Raw genomic sequence first — 17,900 nt, forward strand, 5'->3', positions numbered from 1 at the left:
TCAGAAGTCATGCTAAACCAGGACTTACATTCCAAACACCCACCTCTAAGCATCACTGCACTGACCACAGCTTCTCAATCTTGGACCCTGAATTATGGCAATGTCTACCTGAACATATAACTGTAATGTCTGAATACTCTAACTTCCTCCACCAACTCAAGCAATTTCTGCAAAAGATATTTTAAATGCCACTATAATAAGACAGGTCATGTCACATGACTGATTGAAACTCCTACTGTGTCTACTCATTATCCCTTGCACCAACACCTCTACATCCCTTAATACAACACGCACCTTGTAAGTATATATACAGTTTTCCAACCCCTACTATTTCTTTCCATATTTACTTTCCCTCATTAACATTGGACTTCGCTGTACTTCCCAGGTTTTGCTTTACGTGTATTTCCTCTTTCTGTTGGTGAACTTTCCAACTTGCTTCACCTCTGATCAATGTTCTGTTCTACTAAACAAATGGAAATCAATCACTCAATCACTCAATCAATCAATAAATAAATAATAACACATATAAAATACTTTACTAAAGACAAGATGCAGTTAGGCCCCTTGGTTCCCTTTTTAAGCCTACATTGGCATGCTTTTTTTTTCTTCTGCACACCTATTTAGAGGGTCTATATTATTACACTGAACATTTAAAATGTTGAGTGTTCTAATATTAACCCATTTCGAAGAAGCAGAAAACCAAATTCTTTCCTATGTATAAGAGTAGGGGTGTGTGCATGAGTAGTGGTACTATAAGCATATGTAGTGGTGGGTGAGTTGACAACTTTCTCCATGTTACTGTTTTGAGTGAGAGAGAGGATAGATTCTAGATTCTTGGTGTAAATACATCTCTCACACTCTGTAATAGAGTGTGTTATTAGTAGAGGGTTGCCTGTGTACATGAGGTAATTGCTACATTGCTTCAAGAGACCCACGTTAACAAGGTTGGTAGGAGAAACGAGGGTAGTCCAACTGTCCATGATGCTAGGCTGAAGACTGTTGTCACTAGGGGTTGCTATACATCTTGACAACAAAACCTAGGCTTTGAATATAGCTAGTACTATTTGTAGGTATGACTTATGTCAAGATATAAGGTTAAGACAGGTCAGTAGGAACAAAGGATTAAACACCGGGGGAGAAGTTGGATATGTTTTAGGTATACTGTGATGTATCAGAGCACTCATGAGGGGTTAGTACAGGAAGATAGATGCTTATTTTTTAGATAAGCTTTAAGTGATGGCTTAAAGTGGTTAGTGGATGAGATTGACAGAATGGAGTTAGGAAGGGATTTCCATATACGAAAGATTCTCCTGCAGTGTTGTTGGCCTTGGAAACCATGAGTAAGTTCTTGTTGTTAAAGCAAAGTTGTCTGCTGGAACTGTAAGGAAGGATGAGATTTTGTAGTGCAGAGGTTCTAGTTGGTTGTGTTACAATTTTGTGAGTTAGAGAGAGTTGGTTGTAAAGAATAATGTTGGGAAGCTCAAGCCAGTCGAGTATCCTTCAAGCCAGTCTAGTATCCTTAAAGTTGTACAATGATATGTTCTATATGGGCAGTCAGATGCAAACTTAGCAATTTTATTATAACATGCTCAGCTTAGATAAGTCAGTTTTCCTTAGATTAGTTAAAATTGGAGAGGCATATAGTAGAGTGGAGAGCAGATGGGTTTGTGCTAATGTAATTTTGGCCATCGTGGTCAGGAACCTTTTGTGCTTATATAGACATCTAAGTTTCTTATGGACTATTTTATAGTTAGGGAGACATTCAAGTCAAATTTTAGGGTATTGTCTATTTCCAATCCAAGAAGCTTTGTATGGGTTGTCGGGGAGATCAGAGTATTGTCTTTGGCTATTATGTTAAATGTTGGGCATGAGACAGATGTCTTGTTAGGTTGGAAGAGTAATAATTTAGTTTTGTTTGGGTTCAGGTTTAGATGGGCACTGGCTAACCATGTTTCAACAGAAGTTAAAGGTTACTGTGTTTCAAAATGAGGAGTTGATAGAGAAGTGGCAGCACAGATAAGTGTTGAATCATCTGCATACTGTATTATAGAACCATGTGGAGTAGCTGTGTGTAAATTATTAGTAAAGATGGAGAAAAGGAGAGGGCCCAAGATAGATCCTTGGGGGACACCAATGGATAAAGGAAGGCGTGGAGATAGGTCACCCTGCCATAGAACAGATTGTTGATGGCCAGATAAATAGTTATGAAACCATGCTGTGGCAGATGGTGAGAAGGATAGTTCAGTTAGTACATCTATTAGTTTGGAATGGGAGACCATATCAAAAGCTTTTGATATATCTAGAAAGATGGCAGATACAAAGTTGTTGTTATTCCTGTGACGATTTACGCTATTAGTGTAGGATAAGAGAGCTGTAGTGGTACTATGTGTTGGGTGAAACCCATGCTGAGTGTTTGCGAGAAGGTTATTTGTTATTAAGAATTTCATGACCTGGAGATGAATATACCTTTCGAGTAGCTTAGAAAGAGGTGAAAGAATAGTAATTGGCCGATAGTTTGTCAGTTCTGTGGAAGATCCCCCTTTATGAAGTGGGATTACATGGGAAATTTTCCACAGTTGAGGGCCCTTGTTTTTGTGAATTTATTTATAAGGACTGATACTGGGAAGGCCCCTTCCAATCCAAGATGGCCTGGAAAACGTGCTCAGAACAAATAAAACACTATAAACAGTTCCAGAAGCAGCAAGCCTGTATCGGGAATATGCTACAGTTACTACCTACCCTAGTTTCAGCGGGAAACAATAGAGAATGTTTAAAACAGCAGAAAATCAGCAAAGAGGCTCTAAAGAATGTTTTAAACAGTTAACATATCAGTTATTTTAACACTGCTTGGCAGGAAAACCAGACCAAGCAGAACAGATAACTTAAAGGAAAACTATACCTAAAAACTGAAAAAAACATGTTTTTCAGCAAATCTTGAACTTTTCTGCATTGCCAATGCATCTGTGTCAAAGTAAATGGTTACTGTTACTTTCTGATTTGTTATACACCAAAATGATCTGAAGGAGGCTGCCTTGGCTAGCATTATTTTGTTTTACAGTCAATGGCTTCACCTTTTTTATGTCATGTCAGAGGGACAAAAATAAATCATTATGATGAAGGGATTAGTTACTGTAGTTTTCTCTCTCATCAGCTGACAACATTGCTGTGACTGCTTACTTTTCACCATCAGCATCAATCCACCTTTTTAACTACTTTGCTTCATTTGATTTTCGTTAGTGGCCATCTCTGTTGCAGCATTTTAAGGAATGTTTGAATGACAGGCTTGAAAATGTAGCGGTATTAACTGTTCTTTTCAAAGTAACAACTGTAGTTCAGTGTTCAAATGCGAGCAATCTCACCCCTGTGATTAATAGGTGTTCCTTGGGCTGAGATGGTTTGTGTTGCATTCACAGTTTTAAATATTGTAGCTAGAATTAAAGTCTTTCATGTTAATCTTCTTTCCCCAACTCCATAGGATCATAGGATCATGGGAAGCTATGAGGCTATTGGCTCTGAGGCCCTTACAAGTCTAGCCAAGAATTTAGCCCATGTCCCAACAAGTCAGCACCTTATGCCACTGTCCAGCAGGGACACAGGTGGAATCCCGGGGTGTATTTTCTGTTCCCCTTCCAGTTATCCAGGTTGCACTTAAAAATGGTTAATGAGGTACTCAGCTTGACATGGAGATGGAATCTATTCCACCAAAGGAAAAGTCTCTGGGACACAAATCTGTCCTGCGCACAAGTCCTATTGAAGTGACAGACCAGGTTGACGTCACGTGTGCGGGTTACTCAAGTGGAGTTTGACTTGCGGATATGCAGCAGTCCCATCAAGGCTGGGTCTGAGATTGCTTTGTATGCCAGACAAAGGTCACCTCTGAGGAGTCTATAGGAGACTGGGTAGAGGGACAGGGTCTTTAGCCTATCTGTGTATGGCAGACGTTTGAGGCCCTGGATTCTCCTGGTGAGAAATTCTCCTGGTGAGGAATCTCTGTGGTCTCTCCAGGTACTGCATGTGCTTTGTCAGGTATATGCCGGAAGGGGCATTGTACTCAATAACAGGTCTTATACGGGAAGAATACAGGGATGTTATGACCATCTTGTCCCTGGATGAGATACCCTTACTAATGAGGTGGGCCATGTAGAAAGCTTTCAATACAATGGAGGCAATATGGTGGTCAAAAGTCAGTTTGCTATCAATTCGAGTGCTCAAGTCCCTCACGACTGATTGCATGCTTAGGACCTTATTATCAATGTGATAATTTGTGGGAATGTCACTCTCCCCAAAGGGGATGATGATGCTTTTTTGGCATTCAGTTTGAGGCCATGTTTCTGGCACCAGTCATTAGTTTGGGTGAGACCCTCTTGGAGGATGTCCACATCACTAGGAGAATTGATGACAGTGCCCAGCTTGCAGTCAACTGCAAACTTGTTCAGCCATAGCCCATTGATGAGTCTGACAAAGGAAGAGTACCTCTGCTGGATGATTTCTATGAATCTTGAAAATATTCTGCTGGAAATTAACTGGACCACATAGAAGGATTTCCTGGCTGCTAGGGAAACAAGATGATAGAATGAGAAGGATTTCCATATCTGTTTGAGGAGTACAGTTTATAATGTATGAGGTAGTAGCAACCTTTTTGCCAAAGATTCCTTTGCTGCACTCATGTAGCTTTAGATCATTTTTAGTACACCAGGTGTAAGCATATTCCAGCCCTCACAGAAGCTGTTTAGTAACATTGGATGACTGGATATCAGTGACCAGCTTTCAGTCATCAACAAACATAGACAACCACACTTCTAAGATATTGTTTTGGATGTCTACAAAATAAATATCAAACATGAGAGGGCCCATCACTGATCTCTGTGGTACCCCACTAGTTACAATTTTACATTTAAATAGGGTACCAACAACTTTCACAACCTAGGATCTGTTAGATTTTCAATTTGTAGTCCAGCAGGCAGTGTACGTTTTGCATTAACTCATTCACTCCAATTGAGTTATTGAAATCTGCAGTCTAACTTCCAATGGGCAGAGCCTAAGCTTTTTAATAAAAATAAATTTTGTCTTAACATTTCAAACACATGTTCATATGTCAAGAACTATAGGGTTTACTAAAGAAGTGTAAATGGTAAATTCTTCAGTACAAGCTATTTTTATAGTGGCAATGTTATTAAGGTTCTAGGTCTTAAATTGGATTTTATAAGTAACAGTAAACACAGTAAATATTTACATTTATAATATTTTGTAAACAACTTACAATATGTCAGCAGCCACTCAAGTTACACACATACCGTCAGCAGCACTTTGTTCATCCAGCTGAGAATTCTATCTGTTTTATTTAGTTGTCAAGATATTTAGAAAAACATAACAATTATGAAAATAAAAATAAATATTATTTGACCAAATATTAGTATGTCTTTACCTGCTAAATAGAGGTCAAAGAGCAATACAGTTGAGTTTGCCATGGTACAAGCTTTGAGATTATTTTTTTAATAATTTGTAAGTAACATAGATTTGGAATTATTAATGCAAATATGAGCAAGCAATATTTGATGCCTAGAGGTGTCAGTAGGCTGTAACTGCAGAAACACCTGGAGGCATCACTGGGTTGTAATGAGTTAAGGTTGTCTACCTTTTCAACAATATTGGGAAGGAAAAGGATAGTGTGAAAAATCTTGGACAAAATAGTGCAAGCAACATATAGAGAGTGATCACAGACTGCAGCCTCTGTTATGTTTTCAAAGATGTTTACTAGGTTTAGGAGACAAACCATTACTAATGACACCTCAAGTTTCTTGGAAAATAGTTCTGCTGGTCTCAGTTTAGTAGGTGTGAATCAATGCATTTCTTGCACACATTTGTTTTCCTGGTTTGTATGCCACTGTTAAAGGACAACGGCACCCACAGACTCAAAAACATGTTTATTACATCTTGGTTTTCTGTTTCCTATATTTTAACACCACTCTGGAACTATTTTCAGGTTTTTAAATATTTTTGTACGTAATTTCTGAGTCTGACCACATGTGGTCTGGCACACTGAAGTAATTCTGATTGTTTACTCTGCCTCTAGGTATCCCGCAATGCAGTGCTTCTCTGTAAAAAAAATTACATAAAGCAGGCCTCTTTCTTCCTAAAGCTCCTGTCATTGCATTGATTTTACAGGCATACTCTGCTGTCTTTCAGTCATTTAGTTTTAAGTAACATTTCATGCCGTTCAATGACTACTTAAAACACAAACAGGGAAAATGCCACAGAACAGATTTTCAAAGTGCTTTTTACTGCTGTTCCTTTTCAGAATGGCTAAATTGCAGTCTTTTGTGAAGCCTGAATTGTACTAGTTTGACTCATCTCCCAACCCCCTTCACATCTAACTTCCCTAGCTGTCAAAGTGCAAAGGCCAATTTGAGCTGTTACCTGCTGTGACTGACAGCTTACAGCAGGAGACTTGACTCATGTACTGTTTCCTTGTTCTAGTCTTTACTTTCTGTATGGATAGGGGAAGAACCAGGGAGCTGTGACATCACAGCATTGGTGGATTTTTAGGACAGTCGTGGTGATGTCAGTTTGGGGAGGGAACTGGTCAGAAAACTACCTGTATTCATTAACCTTGATGACATCAATGAATTGGAGACTGCAGAAAACTTTTCCAGTGCAGGATAAAAGTTTTCTGAAAGTGAAACTACCACAGTACAGTAAGGTACTATTCTAGTAGAGAGAAACAATCTATTTAAATATGTTAAATGCTGTATTGTTGTTTATTCATAGCAGGAACAGTAAATAGGGAGAAAAAGGACAGAAAAGTTGACCATTTAATAACAGAATCCTGTTGTTGTCCTATAAATAAAATCTCTGAAGCTTAGCATTCTTCTCTGTAGTCTTAGTGGACATCAGTGCAACTGCTTCATAAAATGCGCTGTCTCCACTATGGTTCTCATGTCATACACAAACTCATAACATTTTTCATATCACTAGACTATAGCTAACATTTATTTTTTATTTGGGGTGTAGGATTATTAGTGAAAAAGATATTTTTTTAGATGAAAATAAATTATTAATTAGTATGTTTTTCAACAGGAGGTATCCTCTGGACCAGTTGATAGAAATATCAGAGGAGGTGGTAAGGTTAAAGGATGAGAGTTTTCCCACAATTCTTGGTACAAGTTTTGTACCAAGAGTTAAAAATAGAGATATTATGGATGAGAAAACTTTGTCTTTCCCAGTACCAATGAGGTTTGAGGGAAAATTACAAAAAATATATCACAGAAGAGAATTGGAAAGTAGTATTAGGAAATAAGGACCTTAGTGAAGTTATTGGGGAAAAGCCCAATTTTGTGTTTAAGAAGGCACATAATTTAAAATATTTATTAGAGGATGTTCAAAAAAATAACAGTGGGCTTTATGTAGGACCAATAGGAACATTTCCTTGTAATAGGTGTAAATTTTGCAACTTTACCTACTCAAAAAGTAATGTGTTTCAACATAGAACTTATGTGTTTGAACCTAAAAGTAGATGTAGTTGTAAAAGTGTAGAGTTGGCGTATCTTGCTATTTGTTGTTCCTGCCATTGTTTTTATATTGGGAAGACAACAAGGACAATAGGCTGTTGTCTTAGTAAGCATATAAGGGCAATAAAGAATAAAGATATGAATAATGCTCTAACAAGACACAGTTTGGATTGTGTTTTATTTTGAAAGTTTTATTTCTTGGTTATTCAAAAAGTTGATTTAAGTAGTTTTGTAGATCAGTTTAACAATTATTTAGAGTTTTCAGGACTTAAATGGCAGGTATTTTTACATGCTGATATTTATCCAAAAATAAATGAAACAATTTCAGTTAAAAGTTTGTTAAAATACAAATGTATTTAGGGTCAAATCAGTATGACCTGCCTATTTGCTAGGTTATTAAGGGGTTTGGATTGTAACATATGTTTTTGATTGGATGACTGATGTCATTGTATTCTGTTTTTAAAAGGTTGTGGTTTATATTATTTGTCATTCTAAAGAAGTCCAATAAGTAAAAGAACGAAAGTGCTTAAGCTATATTGCGTGTGGTCTTTGTCAGCGACACTCTGTAGTTTTGGGTTTCTGCCTAAGTTTGAGTTGTTTTAGCCCCTTTTGTTCAGTTTTTGAGTTAGTAAAGGTATTCACCTCACCTATAAAACTAATTTTAAAGGCTAACAGTACTGCTTAAATTTCTCAATGCTTTGCATATGCCTTATTTCTGCCACAGAAATGTCAATGGTATAAATTGGGTGCTAGTTTCTTGTAAAGAATAAATGGCACATATAAGGCTATATTTTCTAGGTTAACAGTATTACATTATTGCTTAAATTTCTGTTTAATTAGTAATAGTAATATTTCATGTTTAGCATCAGAAGTTAAATTGAACATATTGTACCCTATTATTGTGTTATCCATGCTATATGTAAAATGTTTCGGCCAATACTTCAACTGGTCTGTTTTCTAGCTCTGTTACAATACTGACAAGTTCAAGCCTTTGCATCCAGGTTTTCCAGTTCTTACCTAGTTACTTTTTAAACATAGCCATGCTTGTTGACTCATTGAAGTGTATTGTGACTGGAGTAAAGATTTAGGCTTTAGCTCAGACTGTCTAGTTTATATTATTATATTTGAGACTGATGCAATTAACTCTCTGAAATTACTTGTCATTTTTGGCATTGTTTTCTGGTAATTGTCTAGCACTCCTCAATTACAGTTGTATGTACGTATGTATGCATGCATACTCACACACACAAATGTATATGATTACATCTATTTTGATCGACATTTGCATTTATGGACATCCTAAACAGACATCACAATACGTCAAAAATACGAATGTTGATCTGATACTATACATGTGCCAAGAAACAATCTCTGCCCATGCAAAACAGAACACCATACAAAAATATCATTTTTGCGGGGGGAGGTGGGCTTCCTGAACCCCACATGTGCAGGGGAGTGCAACCCCTACACTCCCTGCTAATTTTGTACACTAACTCTGATATCGCACAAAATCAGCGAAAGGGAATATTCCCAAATCCTGCTATCTTGCACATCTATTGACCATCTGTTTAGTTGACCAAAAGCAGCCTACTATACAGATGTTGACCAAACACACTGTCATCCAAAGTATCCACATTCATACACACACACATACACATATATATATATATATATATATATATATATATATATATATATATATATATATATATGGGTACATGACCAGTTCTCAAAAATCAACATTACAAAGGCTGCTCCAGTGGCATACTGGGATAAAGCCCTGACTATGGTCCAGGTAAACTGGGTTTGATCAGAGGCTTGGGTGACTGACCAAGTGTTCAGGAGGAATGGGCATGCCTGTCCTTGGTGGGAGGGTGCTCATTAATAATACTCCCTAAGTGGCGGTGTGATCATGTCAGCACATCTGTGACAGTAAATCCCAAGTAGGTAAAAGGTATTTTTAAGAGCAGCTAGACAGGTGTGATTATTATTGTTATATACCACACTTGTTTAAACATTTTTTCTTACTTAGTTTAAATGAGTTAATTGTATATTAGTAACTCCTATTTTAAATAGTTTCTTGACTTGGAAGACATCAGCAGAGACATCTGGACAATGTATTGCTGCACATACCCACGTTCAAGTATGTTTACGTATATGCAATATATTATTTTATGCCAGTGATGGTGTAGTAATAATAAATACATGTTTTTCTAGTCTTTTGATGAAGTAGGCAAAACATAAATATATGAAATAGATGCAGCCATTCTAATGGACAAAAGTGGTGACACAGTAACATTTTAAACAGTAAATCTTTTGGACCATGCTTACAGCCATATAATGACAGAAAGTTGCAAGTTTTTTTCAGCATTGGCTAAACAGGTGTTTTTGAGGAGGCAATTATAGTTTAGCCCTGCTAAAAGATTCATTTAAGCCAATCAAATAGTCAAGTTGCGGGGCTATGTTTAGAAGCAGTGTGTAACAGAAAACATACGTTGCAGTGGCATTGAGGAAAGACTGCAATTACTTACCTTCTCATGAGCTGCCAGAGTAAAGCCTGAGTTAGTGTGCGATTTCCTTCATTGAGATCTTGCCCTGCAATGCCAACCAGTGAAAACTTGGCTTGGTTCTTTCCAAGTTCAACTGCATAATTGCAATTCTCAAGCTGTTGCAAAAAAAGGATATTCTTGTTAATAAAATGTAGGTATATTTCCATGCTATACATATGTGTATCAAATAAGAGCAGAGTAACAAAAATGTAGTGATGCTGAAATAATCCCAAATGTAGTTTTTCATTTCAGCTTGTAGTTTCTGAGAAAGTATTAAATGTGTCCATCCATAAGTAAGTTAAGATCATTTCTGATTCTTGTACCTGTACTACACTATTACTAGTACTACTATTACTTGGTGGTTAGTCATACGGATTCCACGCTGACCAATAATTATTTCCTGTTTTAAAGCAGATCACCTTTCTCTTTGCCCTTTTCTTTAAAATCAATGTTAATTAAGTTGCTCTATCATTTTATTGTTCATCATCACAGCAGACATCTCCCTATCTAACCGCTTGCATTCATATTTTACCTCTTTTTCATTTCATGTCATAATATTTCATTATCTCCTTTAGGCTAAGTTTTCATGTCAGACTGTGCATTCATTTGGTAAGCATGTCAAGCCACTGCCTGAAAGCATGTGCCACATATAGCATGAAATAAAAACTGTATGGTGACAAGATAGTAGGAGTCTGCAGTGTGTCGACAGAAAACGTAGCTGAAAACAGATGCCTGGTACATAGATTGCACTTGTAGTAAGTCTGGCAGTATAGCACACTGATAATGGTGTTGTGTGAGCTGTTAATAAATTGAATTTTGTAACCCAGAAATTGATCGTCTCAGTCTCCACTTGCATCCTGTATAACTCTAAGAAAGTCATCTAACCAGGCAATGCTTTTAAGTATCTCCCATCTCCTCAAAAACCAAAACATGCCTGCTGGGCTTAGTCCATATTTTTTAATTTGTTGTGATATGTCACTTTACCCAAACGTGTTTGCAGCTACAGTTTCCTTTATTTTTTTTTCTTGCAGATTATTTTGTGTCAGATCAATTGTTCAAAAGCAAACGTTATTCTGCATGTTGTTGTGCCTAGTAGTTGTGAAATGATTAAGCAACATCAGTACTTGACAGGTAGTATTGGCACCTGTCACATTCACTTAAATGCACAACCTTTGATACTCTGACATTTTACTTCTCTAGTAAAGTGCTAAGTTTCTCCTTTGTGCATCACTTTATAGAGTCTTTTATCATTACAAAAAATTCAGATGCTGACATTAGTACATCATATTCCACAAGAAAGACTTTTTTATGTTGAGGGAGAAAGGTGTGCATTTTGATTGCTTTGCACATGGAAAGCATTACTTTACCATGTGGAGAATTCGTAGCTCAGTAATTAACAATGAGGTTTTGAACTCATACTGCACAGACGTATCAGGTAGGCATTCCCATGATACCCTCCCTGTAGGTTTATGGCACCTCTGTCCAGTTTCAAACCCAGCTATTTAACAAAACTCATCACCAAGTGAAGAACAGTAGACAGCTCAACACCTCTCTTCACGAGTGCCCAGAACACATGGCCATAAGTCTGATGGCATGACTGCACAACTAGTCATCAATCTTTGACCCAAGGTACTGCGGTGCTAAGGACAGCTATGACTGTGTTGAGACATGGTATTTGCTATAGACAATCCATGGGCAGCACAGTAATCAAAAATGATTGTCCACTTGGATTCATATCACTTAGGCTGTTCCTCCTAATCAAGCCCCTGTCGATAACTCCATCATTCCTGACATGAGCACTGTATCTACATCATTCATCACATAAACACTAATCTCATATATTCATCAGCCCTGATACTGAGCACTAAGTTTGGTTACGCCATCATTTCTGACATGAGAATTGAATTCAGTATCTCCATCATTCTTGATATTAGCATTGAATTTTCTCTCTCAGTCATTCCTGACATGAGCACTGAATTTGGTTTCACCGTCATTCCTGATATGAACATTGTATCTACATCATTACTGATGTGAGCACCAAAGCTTGTATCACCATCATACCTCACACGATCACTGACCTATGTATATCCTTCTTTTACGACATGTGCACTGAGGTCTGCATGCACAACATTCCTGATGTGAGTTGGTATCTTCATTTTTTCTGATGTATGCACTGAATTTTGTATCTACAGAATTCCTGATGTGAGCCCCAAATTTGGTATCTACATCAATCCTCTCAGGAACACTGACTTCTCCCTGCACAATTACAATGTCAGGAGGTAGCATGCTATCAAGAGCCACATCTACAATCTGTAATAAGGACAAATACTCAGAATAAGGGTTACGTGCATATACATGAAAAAAATACATCATGTTTCGTTTCTGCAACTTGTAGTTGCTCCTCTCATACACTGGTAAAACCTCCATCTATCAGTACACTGGTAAAACCTCCATCTATCAGTACACTGGTAAAACCTCCATCTGTCAGTAGACTGGTAAAACCTCCATCTATCAGTACACAGCCAGGTGATGTAAAGACACTGGTCTTGAGTGGTAGTTTGCTATTATGCAGAATGATGCCAAGATACAAATACGAGATAATTGGCTTTATTAAATGGCTATATAGCTGGTGTCATTCTACAATGATCTAGTATGGCTGACAAGCCTCTCTGCTTTGCCAGTGATGGTCTGCACCTCTCTTACTAATACTTTCACTTTCTGACCAAAGCATTTGTTCCCCCATACTGCCCTTTTAGGCAGAGTCTATGTGATGGACATTCCATCCTAGTAAATTCTAATTTGAAACATATTAATTTGGCTCCAGTCAATGCCAATGGGAGTTGCCTTTAAAAAATGCCTGAACTTGAGGCTCTTGAAAACATTTATATATGTGTAGTTACAGAACTAAGGTTTCAGAGCAATGAAAGCACTCCCTCTATTCCAGGGTATAATGCCTATCATACATTCAGACCTACTGGAAATCTGCTCATGACAGATTCCTTTGGACATCATATTAGAACTCCTAGAAGTCCACATCAGCATAAACAAGACTAATTACCGCATCATAGGTAGCTATAGAACATGGGCGGCCACGGTGGTGCAGCGGTTAGCGTTGTCGCCTCACAGCAAGAGGTTCTCTGGTTCGATTCTCGGCTGGGGTACCTTCTGTGCGGAGTCTGCATGTCCTCCCTGTGGTCATGTGGGTTTCCTCCGGGTGCTCTGGTTTCCTCCCCCATCCCAAAGACATGCAGTAGGTGGATTGGACACTCTAAATTAGCCCTAGGTGTGAGTGTGTGCGTCTGTGTGCCTTCTGTGGAAGGCTGGGCACCAGGCTGCAACTCAACACCATAAAACTCCACTGCCAATTATGAGCAGACAGATGATCCGCTGTGGCGACCCCTAACCGGGAAAAGCCGAAAGAAGAAGGTAGCTATAGAACATCTTCTATGTCCCCTTCTGAACACAATAGCTGTCTTAATAAATTATCTGCAATTCCCATTATATCCAAGAACTTTCTGCTTGTGAACTTCAGTTATCCATCAATAAATTGGCTGACCTATGCTGCCAATGGAGGGCATGCACATCACTTCACTGACATTATGAATGCTAACTCTCTATCACAGATAGCTAACAAGCCCACTAGGGGCTCCAATATCCTTGATCTAGACCTAAGATAGGTAACAACTCCACTAGGGGCTCCAATATCATTTATCTGGCCTCACAAATATGGTCACTTCTTGCACATCTCAATATGTATTATGTCTTGTAAATCAGACCATAATTTAGTGACCTTTTCCTTTAGCTAACCTTTAAAACTGGGGGGGGCTTCCCCTATAATTAGCTCTGTCTTTAGGCATTTCTCAAAAGCAAACCTTCAATTACTTGATGACTTAAGTACATTCTACTGTAATCCACTACCAAAGGATCTCATTGCTAAAGTTGCTACCTGTGCCTCTGACTTCTACTACCACTTAAATAGCTGCACTGATATAGCAGTCCCTATCTGCAGCAAAAATAATGAGAAATTTAAAAACAAACTGCTGTGGTAAAATACCCATATAAATAAATTATATAACAAGAAAGCTGTTTAATGCTAATAAGAGGTCTCATTCTACCTACAATAAGTAAACAAACTAAGAGTTAAGGGAAAGTGTTAGGAAGCTCAAAGCGGAGTATGAACATACAGTAGCCACTAAAACCAAAAGTAACCACAATTCTTTCTTTAACTAAGTCAGGAAGGTAAGAACTAATACCCAACATTGTTTGGAGCTAGTCCACAATACTATAGTACACAATAAACCTAGACTATTTGACTGAAAGGAAATAGCTAATAGCCTGGTTAACAAAGTTAGTGCAAATTTTACTTCACCAACAGTTATAGCTATCCCACAGGTTCTACAGTCCCAGCCACCCCCTTTAATTACTATGTAACAAGTTCTCTCAGCCCTTTCAAAAACCAAGAATATCTCATCCATGGGCCCTGAGAATATACTAAGTTGCCTGATTGTCACTGCCAAAGTATGTCTTTCTGAGCCCCTACTTAAACTCTTTAATCTACACTTCTCCACAGGTTACATCCCCGAAGCCTGGAAAACAGCTATTGTATTGCCATTACATAACAGTGGCCCAATCTTGGACCCTGGAAACTATAGACCCATTAGTCTCACTAGCCTCAAATGTAAATATATGGAGTACATTATCTCAAACTTCATTAATCTGGACATTGAATATCTTTTAACCCTGGACCCTCATCAATTTGGCTTTGCCAAAGAAGGTCTTGCCTCTTTAACCTCATTAATTTCTTTATAAAAAAATAATAGAAGCAGTAGATAGTGGGTATGCAGTACATGCAGAATATCTAGTCCTGGACAAGGCCTTTGACACTATTCCCCATGCAGGCATTGTTGACAGACTTGAAAATCTGTATATAAATCCTTATATCACAGCTCAGCAAGCTCCTGCCTGGGGCCCTGCAGAGTTCTACAGCAGCAGAGAGACAAAATAGAGACTTTGGAGTGATTAAGTATAATTTTTCTGCATTTTCTTGCTGCCTTTAGCTAATTCCACCTAAAATGCCAATTTCCTAGATTTTCTGTGATTTAAAATGCTTGTTTCAGCTACATATTGTACTTATTTTACTGCCTGCACTTTAACAAAGTTGTTTTTGTGTTTAAATTGCTTGTTTAACTGTTGTAGGCTACACACTCAAGTGTGCTAGCCATTTTTGGGCATTTAAAGTGTTTTTTTGACTGTATATGCTTTATTTTCTGAAAAAAAAAAAAACATTTACTTGTTTTCCCAACTTTCTAAGCTAGTATAGTCCAGTTTTCAGGTTAGTGCTGAATTCAGGGCTGTGTTACAAGTTTCTGTGTTTGCCCATACCTTACTTGGATAGAAGGAAGTTTCTCTGTTCACTGTGAGAGAGGGAGCTTTGAGCAGCCTATCTGTCCCTGGAGGAGTGGTTTCAGCCCAAACATTAGTAGTTTATTGGCCATTTTGGGCTAATTTCTATCACTTTCATTTCCCTGCTATAAAACCTGCATTTGCAAAGTTTTTGTGCTAGTATACAGCTCAGCAAGCTCCTGCCTGGTGCCCTGCAGAGTTCTACAGCAGCAGAGAGACAAAAGAGAGACTCTGGAGTGATTATAATTATTCTGCATTTTCTTGCTGCCTTTAGCTAATTCCACGTAAAACACCGATTTTCTAGAGTTTCTGTGATTTAAAAAGCTTGTTTCAGCTACATATTGTACTTATTTTACTGCCTGTACTTTAACAAAGTCATTTTTGTGTTTAAATTACCTTTTTAACTGTTGTAGGCTACACACTCAAGTGTGATAGCCATTTCTGTGCATTTAAAGTGTTTTTTTTATTGTATATGCTTTATTTTCTGAAGAAAAACAAAAAAAGAAAAATATATACTTGTTTTCTCACCTTTCTAAGCTAGTATAGTCCATACCTTACTTGGATAGAAGGAAGTTTCTCTGTTCACTGTGAGAGAGGGAGCTTTGAGCAGCCTATCTGTCCCTGGAAGAGTGGTTTCAGCCCAGAAATTAGTAGTTTATTGGCCATTTTGGGCTAATTTCTATCTCTTTCATTTCCCTGCTATAAAATCCACATTTGCAAGGTTTTGCTTGCTGGGCAATGCCAGTTATCTAGGCTATAACTATTCCCGGCTCCACAAAGTCTACTCTTCAATTTTACCCTTGGAACTAGACAAACATTCAACTTAAGCACTCAAACCATTCACTTTTCATACCGGCACTTGCTCAAAACTCATAGCAAGCACTAATAAACCTTAGCACTAGACCCCCCCTATACTGTAGAGAAGGACAAGGCTCACTATTCGAACTTACCAGTCAATCAGTAAAAAGTTCACTGTACCTATCCAGGCATGTCCAAAGGGCAGTTTCAGGTGTACTCTCCAGTCCAACTGGTGAATATGGGCTTTTGAGGCAATGTTACAATTGCCTCATGTACACAGACAACCCTCTCCTCCTTCCACCAAACACTAATACATGTGAGAGATGCAATCATACAGCCAAACTGGAGGCTAAGCTCTCTCAATCCAAGACTGGACCAGGCAGTCAAGAGGAGAAGGGAATTACTTGCATCACACCACCAGTCTCACATAGACCTATGAAACCAGCAACGGCAAAAAACACACATAAATGCACAAAAACATACTCAGAGGCTCTAAATAAAAATCTGCAGAAGCAACAGAGACCTCCAAAACAGACATCCAAGCAACCTCCACCCCCCAACACAAACCATGAAACACATACTTCAAAAAAACTGTGTGCCACACAATCACAGCCCTTAAGGCAAAATAACATACCTAACACACTAGTAATAGGTGACTCTATAGTCAGGCACACTGACGCCCCACTCACTAGGCTGAACAAGGAGAAGGTTACTGTTAGCTGCCTGTTGGGTGCCAGGATCCAACACATAACACAGACACTCAGGTAACTCCAGAACAAGTACATATATGACTCTGTCATTGTTCATGTTGGTGTGAATGACCTGAGCTGTACCTCCCTGGACTACATGAAAGTAGCATCCTGCCCTCATCAAGAATGATAACCACGGTATAGAGAAAACATTATCAATTTCAACAATTGGCTAAGCTTCTGGTGCCATTCACAGGGGATCCAGTGTCTGTCAGCCTGTTATGACATGCTCAATAAGCCATGCTGCTTTGCTAGAGACGGCTTGCACCTGTCACCCTTAGGCTTTTGGATACTGGCCAAGGCTCTTGCCACCCCCATAGTGCCTTTTTTAGGCAAGGCTAAAAGACAAACCCACCACCGTAAATAGTACAAGTAACAAAAAACTGAGGGTAATGCTACTCAGTGCCAGAAGTCTAAACCTCAAAATACACGCACTCGAGGCAGTCCTCAGTATGGAGAAAATCGATATATGTGCAGTAACAAAAACCTGGTTTAAGGCTCCAGAGAGCACCCCAGCACTACCAGGCTACAACTCATACCATACATTTCGGCCACAAAACCCAGACCGAAATGTAAAAAGCAGGGGAGTATCCATATTCATCAAGGATACCCACACCTCCAGGTTAGAGGCACAGCACAATGCTTCAGAGATCATCCATATGCAACTAACAATGGGCAAAACTGATATTCAAATTATAGCTTGCTACAGATCACCAACCATGTCCCAGGACCCCCACTCCATATTCCTGGAAACACTGTGAAACATAAAGGTCCTGCAAAAAACACCCTGATATTGGGTGATTTCAATTACCCAAACATTAACTGGGAGAACTACTCAAGTACAAATTCCCTTGCCCAACATTTCCTAGAATTTATAAACTCAAATGCCCTGG

At 38.4% G+C, this 17,900-nt stretch overlaps 1 protein-coding gene across 1 annotated transcript in view; it reads right to left on the minus strand.

Moving 5' to 3' along the window:
• LCP1 (lymphocyte cytosolic protein 1) overlaps positions 1–17,900 on the minus strand; it is a 550,854-nt gene that overhangs the window by 74,127 nt on the left and 458,827 nt on the right. Inside the window, exon 14 of the mRNA XM_044071582.1 lies at positions 10,040–10,173. Within this exon, the coding sequence (XP_043927517.1) occupies positions 10,040–10,173 (134 nt within the window). The remainder of the gene's footprint in view (positions 1–10,039; positions 10,174–17,900) is intronic.

The sequence above is a fragment of the Protopterus annectens genome, chromosome 5.part0, assembly GCF_019279795.1.
Source record: "Protopterus annectens isolate FY-2018-M chromosome 5.part0, PAN1.0, whole genome shotgun sequence".
NCBI classification, from domain to species: Eukaryota; Metazoa; Chordata; order Ceratodontiformes; family Protopteridae; genus Protopterus; species Protopterus annectens.